This window comes from Lycium barbarum, chromosome 10 (genome assembly GCF_019175385.1).
Source record: "Lycium barbarum isolate Lr01 chromosome 10, ASM1917538v2, whole genome shotgun sequence".
NCBI lineage: Eukaryota > Viridiplantae > Streptophyta > Magnoliopsida > Solanales > Solanaceae > Lycium > Lycium barbarum.
The window spans coordinates 59,793,174-59,802,543 of NC_083346.1; the positions used below are offsets into that span (position 1 = coordinate 59,793,174).

Genomic DNA, 9,370 nt, shown 5'->3' on the forward strand with positions numbered 1-9,370 from the left:
ATATATATATACATATATATATATACATATATATATATACATACATAATATAAGTAGCATGCATGAGAGGCTAAATAAAAGTTACCACTTTATCAGAGTGATGTAAGGTCGGTAACCTCCGATTTATATTATGGAATAATCATTATCGCTATATCTCACCTTGAAGGAACAAATAACATAAGGTGAGACCAATAACAATGAATAAAATCGAGAAAATCATGAAATAGGCTCAATAATCTCATACTAGCATTAGAATCATAAGCTTTGGGATTTCTAAAAATCACTACAAGAAAAAGGTTTATCTGTGACCAACATTTAGGGACGAGTTAATAATTTCGTCTCTAAAAGTACATTTATTGGGACGAGATTTTATTTCGGTCCTTAATTCTATATTTTATTGCGAAGGTACTAAATCTAGTCCCAAACGAATTTAGTAACTGGTCCAAAATTGTAATTGATGAGACTTGACTAGGAAGATGCCTCCAAATATAATATTAAAATATTAAAAGGCTACAATTTTCCAAAAAATCTGGCGCTAAAATAGTGTACTAAAATAAAAACTTAGGTTTTCAGCAAAAAATTAGGCGCCAAAAGTAAGAGAAAACGTAGTATACACTGAAATAAAACATTCTAAAAATTAAATTAAACTCTCTGTCTTCTCAAAACACATGTGGTCACAACTCTTACCATAGTCTCTACACATCGTATCCATCATCTGCTCCGCCATAGATCTACCAATAGATTTCTTAATTCCTCAGATTCTTCTCTTATTCATCAAAAACCTCTCAAGGTACTATTGCTGCTTCTCAATCTTTGTTTTTTTTTTCTATAATTTTTTATATCTCTTCTGTTATTTCTGTGTTTAGAATCAAAGAGATAAAAACTCAAATCTTTTGATTCTATTTTAGTGTTTTGTATATGCACCAAGTTGGATTTTTGAGCTTATTCTTTTGGGTATGATATGAAAGACCTTTTATTTCTATTTAAGAAACAAATCTTCTGATTACGTTTCAATGTTTTGTATATGCACCAAGTCGAATTTTTGAGCTTATTCTTTTGGATCTGTGTTTATGATCTGAAAAACCTTCCATTTCTATCTAAGAACTCACTCTTTTGATTCTGTTTCAATGTTTTGTATATGCACCAAGTTGAACTTTTGAGCTTATTCTTTTGGATTTGTATTTATGATCTGAAAAACCTTCTATTTCTATTTAAAAACTCAATCTTTATTTCTTTTTAGTATAAGCTGAGTTGGATTTGTGGTCTTATTTTGGTTGTATGAATGTCTTTTTGTTTAGTTTCCAGTAATTTGTGTTGTATGTGTTATGGGTATGTGTTTAGGATTAGAAAGGCCATGTTGAGATTTGACAAGGCAAATAGGGACTAGTCTTGTTACTTTCGGCTAAATACATTTATACCTCATAGCCCATCTAGTCTCTATTGTAATTTGTAATTAGCACTCCTGGAAAATAATAGCATCTGAGAAGATTGCAATACTCTTTTTTTTTGTGTTTAACTCTTCCACTCTCAATAGGAAAAAATTGAAAAAGTTATGGAACCCATGTTTTGAAGCAAGGTCTAACCAAATATATGTGAGTTTAACTTTTATGGTCAAACTTTTATAAATGTCTACCTCCATATTGAGTATCCGTAAAAGTGAAGATCTCAAATGAGTTAGCTCTAACATAAATTACAAAACCATTAGTTCTTAAAGTGAAAGGTACAATTTGTAACTTGGAACAGTTGAATAATCATAACTATTTGAAGGAATTCAAGGGTAGGAAGTCACTGCTACTAATAGATCTAATCAGTAGAACACCAAAGTTAAAAAAGATTTTTTTTTTCCGTTCTTGCATTTTATATGTTATTGAAGAACTATATAGTTTCTTTTTTCCCTTTTCTGGAAAATTTTCAAATTACTTTTAATTGTAAAAACCACTCTCATTGTTTTAAAAAGAATGAGGAGGTTTTTTTTTTTTTAAAAAAAAAAAGAAAGGTCCACTAGGCATTTTTGGTGCCGAGGGCTGCTTTTATAAGTTTTTCCCAAAACGAATCACAAAAGGTCCTTACAAATGTAGCCAAAAAGGCTAATAATAATAATAATGCAAGAATTAAACTAATGACCATCTTAAGCTAACGAATTAACTAATTGAAATAAGAATTTGAAACTAAAAAAAAAAAAGAATGAGCAGCTGTTGATCAAAATAAGATCATCAGACTGCTAATGTGACTTTGCAGCTTATAAAGTCTTGCAGTTATATCTGAAAGTGCACTTGACTAAAGCTGCTGCGTTTTTTGTTGTAATCTTGCTTGCATTTGCTGAGCTTCTACATACTTGATGTTATCTTGTGAACTGCATGATGCAAAGGAGTGAAACAGCTACTCCTAAAACAACAACAATTGCTCCTCTTCCATGTACTAAGTTGTAGTTTTCCTTGTGTAGTTGGTATATCAATCCCGTCTTTATAAGAGTCAAACCATTTTCCAAATGTCGTCAATCCCACAGCAGAATGAACACCAAGTGTTAATACCACACACTGTGAGAAAGACAACAAAGAGATCATGCAAGACCTTATATTATTTTCGATCCACCATTTTGTTGAACTTGCATAGCTGCAAATGAAAAAACCAGTAAACCAGTCCCGTTGTTAATCTGCAGCCTGCACTTGTTTCTTTTTGTGTCAACTGTATGGTCCATATCATTTCCTAAACCAGTTGGATCAATGGGATATCACCAAACCTTGCTTGAAAGATAACATAGGAGTACAACAATGCAACAAATTAGCACTGTCAAATGCAAACTGCACTGCTGCATCTCTTGTTGTCCTTCCCAGCTAAGCATAAGCAATGTGTTTCCCTTGCAGTGGTCAAGCAAAAGGTGTCCCAAATTGATGCACTACTGCCTGTAGTATGTTAAACCTGCAAAAAATAGTACCAGTGCACTGCTAACAGCTGCGATTTCTCAGACCTGCCACTGCATAATGTTCTGGGCACACCTCATGTAGTTGTATAAGCCTGTTTAGGGAAACAAGTGCTAGCAGAAAATATTTTCATTTTTTTTTTGCAATAGATATATATACACATAACAGTAATACAAGGAAGGGAAATTCTTACTCGAGAAGTCCAAAATTTTTAAAAATTTCAACAGACATTCTAGGCTCTTTGTTTATTATTTATATATGTTAACAGTTTCATATTCTATTGGTCATTCAATTGTATGTAGCTCTTTTTTAAAAAATGTATGTAGGTTGAGTTCAAGAATAAACAAGAAATTATTGTCAAATTAAAAAAGAACCGACCTAATGTAAGTACATGGACAACATCACTTTGTCGATGGTATCTTGTAAATGCATTAACCCAACCCATGGTTTGATTATTTTAGGATAAATTTGAGAGTTTTGACATGAATGATCATCGTGATCATATCTTGGAATGGATGAAAGAGTTATGGAACAAATGGAGAGGATACTTGCATGCAACCTATGTGAAGAATAAGCCAATCCAACAGGCTCTTAAAAAATTTCCAAAGCGAGTAGACAAGAAAGATTGGTAGTGGTTAATAAAAGAACATCTTACTTCAGAAAGTTTTCAGGTATGCCTAGTGATTTACTAGTCTATTTCGCCAAACCATCCGCAACATGATTCCCCTCTCTTGCACCAAATATCTTTTTTCCACTATACTTGGAAAATAACTTATGTATACTGTTTAATTTTATGTAAATCAATTATTATTATTATTATTATTATTATTATTATTATTATTATTATTATTATTATTATTATTATTACATTTAAGCTTAACTATTTCACAAATATAGGCAAGAAGCAACAGGAATTTAGCAAATCGAGCTAAGTTGAAGATGCCTCATCATATTGGTAGAAAGCCTATTCGAGAGGTTATTTATCAAAAGGTATTATCATAAAATCTATATTTTCCTAAAGGAAATATTTATGAGGTGTTACTTGACATGTTTGTTTTTGATGTAAAGGGCGGGAAATACGGCAATCCACCAGATTTAGGGACTATTTTCTTTGAGACTCGTAAGAAAGATAACAAGCTTGTTGAACCTGAAGCAATTGAAAAACATGTATGTTTGGTACATTGAACATGTAAATTACTTGAAAGTATTATAGTTCTGATAGAAAATATTCTTTTATATGTTTTGTAGTCTCAGATCAAAGAAATAGTTCAATCGGAGCCCTCTCTATCTAGTATAGAGATTGTAGAAACATTTTGTGGACCTCAAACTCATAGCCATGTATTTGGATTTGGGGGTGGAGTAAAGGCGAAAGAATTTAAAGGTGGAACTTCTTCAAAGGCTGAATTATTGTCTGCACTACATTCGACTCAAAAGGAAAACAAATCCTTGAATGAGACAAACAAGTCCTTGAATGATCGCTTGTTTGCCTTAGAAGAAGAGATGAAATAAATTAAGAAAATGAAAGAATTATTTGCTGCTCAATGATCATTTTTCCCGCCTACGACATCGCCCATTTTTCCGAATGACCATTGATTTTGTCTGCTAACCAAGTTAGTATTACTACACTCGACTTTTTATTTTATTTGTTGATTTGTGTATAGCCAATTTCTATCTTACACTGATTCTAGTAGTTGCTTGACTTACATATGGTGTTTACTAGAAAGTTATGAGCCTACTCTAATTAATGTTTTGGGCAGTAGAATCCAAAATGTACTTCTCAAAAACATAAAAGAAAAGGAGGGAAAATTCTAGTTAGTGGAATTATTGGAACATATTCCTGAAAAGTCCTTTTTTGGGGGGAATTAGTGGAATTCTCAAATGCTACCGTCATCATCTCCTTGTTATTGCTATGTTGTGTCAAATCATTTCCTATCGGAATAGGATCAGTAACACCAACATTATCCATAACTGTCCATATGAAATCAGAATTGCAGCACATCATCTCAAATTCTGCAAAGTTGTTGTGAAACCTTATCTTCTTTTTTAGCCTCCACACAGATTTTTGTAAAACTGCAGACTGCATATCTTATAACCAAACCTGCACACTTAAAAAACCAGTAAAAGCTTGTTGATTTTCTAGTTTCATTTGTTTCCATCTGGACCATAGTTCCAGTGAGTGCTATATCATTTCCTCTCTGAGTAGGATCAATAGCTTGTAGTATTAGATCTAATTTGAAACAGACTCGCACCAAATACTTTCCTAGATAAATAAGACCATTGATAACAATTGCAACAGTATTCCTTGATCTTCTGGTACCTGTGATCCTTGCAAAAAAGCAAACAATGTTAGTTAAAACAGTTACCATCATACTCTCCTCCCAAAGGATTGGAGCATGATGGCAACAAAGAGCTACAACACTTTTCCATTGCGCAACACCAGATCCAACTGTCATTCTCCTCCAAATAAGCATCTGGTTATTTCCAGCAATGATGCATATAAAGTACATATTGCCGGTGTTTTTACAAAAAACAGCAACCAACATCCACACTTGAGTCACAAAATCTTCTCTATAACCTTGAAATTTCTGCACCGGAGCAAAATATCATATGTGCAGCATCTCCTGCAAACACACAAGACATCTAAAGTCCACCTCATAAAGTCCATTTCCTCATTAGCAGTACAAGTATTAGTATCAAAGAAATTTTCCACTAGACTCTCATCCTTTCCACTGTAAAATGAATCAAAGAGATGAAACAAGGACAACCAGTGATGAATCAAATCATATCCTATGTGCATAAGATCAATGACACCAGAAACAACCAAATGTCCTAGAACCATATATGCTTTGTGAGTTACTATATAGAACCATCCCATTTCATTTACTAAGTAAAGAGAAACTATGGGATAGTAGAAACAAGTAACCATGATGCCAATTTGTACCAAATCATTTCCACATAGGGTAGGATATATCATTGGCACAAACTGCTGCACTTAAGTTTATGACACCAGTAGCCTTGTTATTCCATGTAAAACAAGATCCAATCAACACCATAGTGAAACTGCAACCTGCAAACCAGAAAACAAGGTTATCTGAAACAAATACAACCATCCTCTCCTCCCTAAGGACTTGAGTATGAAAGTACAACCTCCTCCACTTCGCGAAACCAGCATCTATCATCAATTTTACTTGGATTTTGTGGACTTAGTTGATGTGATAGGGCCTGTCACTTTTTGTTTTGCTTGTCTCATTGGTATTTGTCTTAGAACAAATTGGTCAAGCACTTTATCATCCCAACTATGATTTCTACCATGATTTTTTGATTTATTTTTCCCCACAACTTTTTCCAGTTGTTTAGGAGATAAATCCCCTTCCCTTGCTGCATTAAAGAAATTCTGTGCAGTTGACTCCTCTTCTATGTCATTTCTAGTTTCTTCAATATCTGAACTGCAACTTGTAAATTTCTTTGGGAATTTGGAACTGAAACCTGGTTGTGCTTTTTTGGATTAACTTGAGGATCAATTTGCACCACCTGGTTCTGCTTAATTCTTGTACCTTGTGAAACCTGGTTCTGCTTTTTGGTATTCACCACCTGATTTTTCTTCTTTGTGTTTGAAGTAGAGTCAAGCTGCACACCTTGCTCACTAGCAAGTTTCTTATCAGCACTCTTGCTTTCCTGATGTGCACCAGATAGGACTGATGCAACATTTTTAACTGTTGACTGTTATTGGTTCATGATAGGTTTGACATGTGCCTTTGTCATTTTTTGTTTTTCACCTCATTTCTCAAGCATACCGAATTTGTTTCAGCTTATTTGCGATTGCTGGTCATGGTTTGGGTTGTATTAAATATATTATCTTTAGTCTAAGTGGTTGATGCCTTAAATTCATGTATGCACAATTAGGAAGTGCATACAGAAGTACTGAGGATTTTTGATTAAGTCTGTTATAGCTTTACAATGCAAAATAAATAATTTTCCTGATTTAAACAATTTTGAAGAAGACTCATAGCCTTCTCTGTATGGTTTGCATTTGCTGCATCTTTAAGTTCAGAGCTCCTTTATTCTTTTATATATAGATGGTGCAACTATTATCCATTTCACAATTCCTATATATTTGTGGCAGTCTCGGTTCAAAGTCTGTAACAGTGGTTTATTTCACACGAACATAGTAGTAATCTTATTCGGTTATAAAAATAGTACGCAGAACCGTGAACACTTCTAACTCTAGCTGTAAGGACTTACTGTTAAAGAAAGTGCAATTGTTGTTGTGATGATGGAAAAAGCTTTATTGAAGATAGATAAAAGAATAATTTCTACCAAATGGAAAAGTCTTATTGCTATTAAATGTTGTTGCCTTTTTATGTGTTTCCAATTTGTGATCCCTTGTTTGGTACCAGAAAGATTTCACAATCTTACTTGGTTTGCATTCTCCTTGCTTTATCAGAGATTTTAGTGGGAGTATGAAATAATTAACATCTACATTCTATGAATTTGTTTTTAGTTGGGAACATATATTAGATGAAGAATAGCAGCGAGTACTTCTATTTCTAACTTCGCCACTGTAATCTTTAGAAATTAAGAGAAGTCCGGTACCATTTTCTCTTTAAATAGGAAATGACGCCTTCAGTTCAAATACTTTGAGAATTGGGATGAAATGGCCACAAAGAGCATATAAAGGTTATGCAGAATGATAGATTAAAGTTCTTGAAGTGGTCCTCTTTGAAACTTGTATGACTATCATCTAATTAATGAAGTTTAGCAAAATAAATGCATTGAGGTTCCAATGAAAATTCTACAAGCATTTTATATGTCTGGAGATGGAAAATAAATGACTTCTAGTTTGCTCGATAGAGGAAGATGCAAGATATAGAAATATGAGACACAATTGTTGTCTTAGTTGCGTTTTTAAAATAGATTTTGGATTCTTGGTTAATGCATCCCGAAGCTTTTCTAATTAATTTTTCTTATACTCATGCAGGCTTGATGATGCTGTTGGATTACACCTAATGAATTTAGATTGCTTTTGGGGTAAGCGGTATGACCACTCCTAGTATAACATTTACATATATTATCTTACTAATAGTTATTCAGTCTTTTCAAAAATTTTTACTTACAGGTTTTGAAGATTAAAGTTAGAAGTCAAGATGCAAGTTTAGAAGATGCACGTGAACTCATTCCTATTTTGCTAGGAATGTTATGTAGAACTCGGTATCATATTCTAGCTCAGGTTGTTAGCAATGTTTTTTTGTTAAGGTGTCGAGCAAATATTGAAACTAACATCATGGGATGTTAACCATTTTATTGTAATTAATATAACTCTCTCTCTCTCCCTCTCTCATTCTCTCTCCCTTTCTCTCCCTCTCTCTCTCTCTCTCTCTCTCTCTCTCTATATATATATATATATATATAAGTTTTTTATATCTACATTTTTCAATAGCAATTTATATTTATTGATAAAATTATTTTTTTTGGATATCGAGCTTTAGGGACTAGATTTGGTTAGCAAGAGACCAGAAATATGGTCGTTATAAGTAATACAATAAGCTAAATAAGGATCAGCAATGCTTGTCTCTAAAGATAATCTAGGACTAGTAAAGGCTGGTCGCTAAAAAGGTTTAACGACTAGGAAATATTTATTTCCCTTGATATTAATTGTCCATTAGGGACGAGATATGTAGTCTCTAAAAGGTTTTAACGACGAGATATATACCCCGTCCCAAAAAACTTTTTGCGACTAGATTTTTTATCCCGTCGCTATTGGCCTTTAGCGGCATAGGCTATTACGACGGGTGGCGACCAGTATTTTCCCGTCGTAGTTTCCCTTTTAGGACCATATTTGGACTTTTAGGGACCAGATTTCCCTTCCTTAAAGGTCGTTTTTCTTGTAGTGAATGGAATCATCATCGTCATGTTCATCATAGAAAACATCTCATCTTCAGTGTCATAAGACGCTTGTAAGAATCATGAACTTCTAACTCTTGGATGTAATAAGGTTATGGAAACATATATGGAATCATAACATAGGAATCACGCCTTTAGAAAGAAAGAGACTAGCCTTAACATACCTTTCGGTTTCCTTAGCCACTTAACGTTTATCCTTCCAAGCTCATAAGTCTATATATAAACCATTCATACCATTGTTAGTCTCAATGTCATATGCTCATCTTAAGCCTTCAATTTAATTCCATTCAGAATCTGCCGAAATTCGGACAACATCTCCCCTGTTTATATGCCTAGCCTGAAATCAAATCCAACAACCAACAACAACAACAACAATACCAACATCACAATAATATTATCAACACCAATAGGCTCCATAAAACATCCCATACGATGTTTTCTGAATTTCTCAACTAACCAAAACAATATCTGCAATACCATAATCAAAGAATTATATTCAGTTTAATCTCAAATTAATCCAAAATCTCCTTTCAAATCCATTCCATAGT

At 33.4% G+C, this 9,370-nt stretch overlaps 1 protein-coding gene across 3 annotated transcripts; it reads left to right on the plus strand.

Moving 5' to 3' along the window:
* The first annotated feature begins 571 nt into the window (after window positions 1-571).
* LOC132616056 (uncharacterized) lies at window positions 572-8,244 on the plus strand. 3 transcript variants are annotated; one of them, XM_060330665.1, is made up of 6 exons: window positions 572-790; window positions 3,819-3,911; window positions 3,990-4,088; window positions 4,170-4,330; window positions 7,900-7,956; window positions 8,038-8,244. In XM_060330665.1, exons 2-6 carry the CDS (start codon window positions 3,861-3,863, stop codon window positions 8,042-8,044), a joined length of 375 nt encoding a protein of 124 aa, XP_060186648.1. In that variant the 5' UTR covers window positions 572-790; window positions 3,819-3,860; the 3' UTR covers window positions 8,045-8,244. The 3 variants fall into 3 exon arrangements, with proteins under 3 accessions (XP_060186648.1, XP_060186647.1, XP_060186649.1); XM_060330664.1 differs by having other exon boundaries at window positions 7,900-7,949; XM_060330666.1 differs by having other exon boundaries at window positions 4,176-4,330; window positions 7,900-7,949.
* The last annotated feature ends 1,126 nt before the right edge of the window (window positions 8,245-9,370 follow it).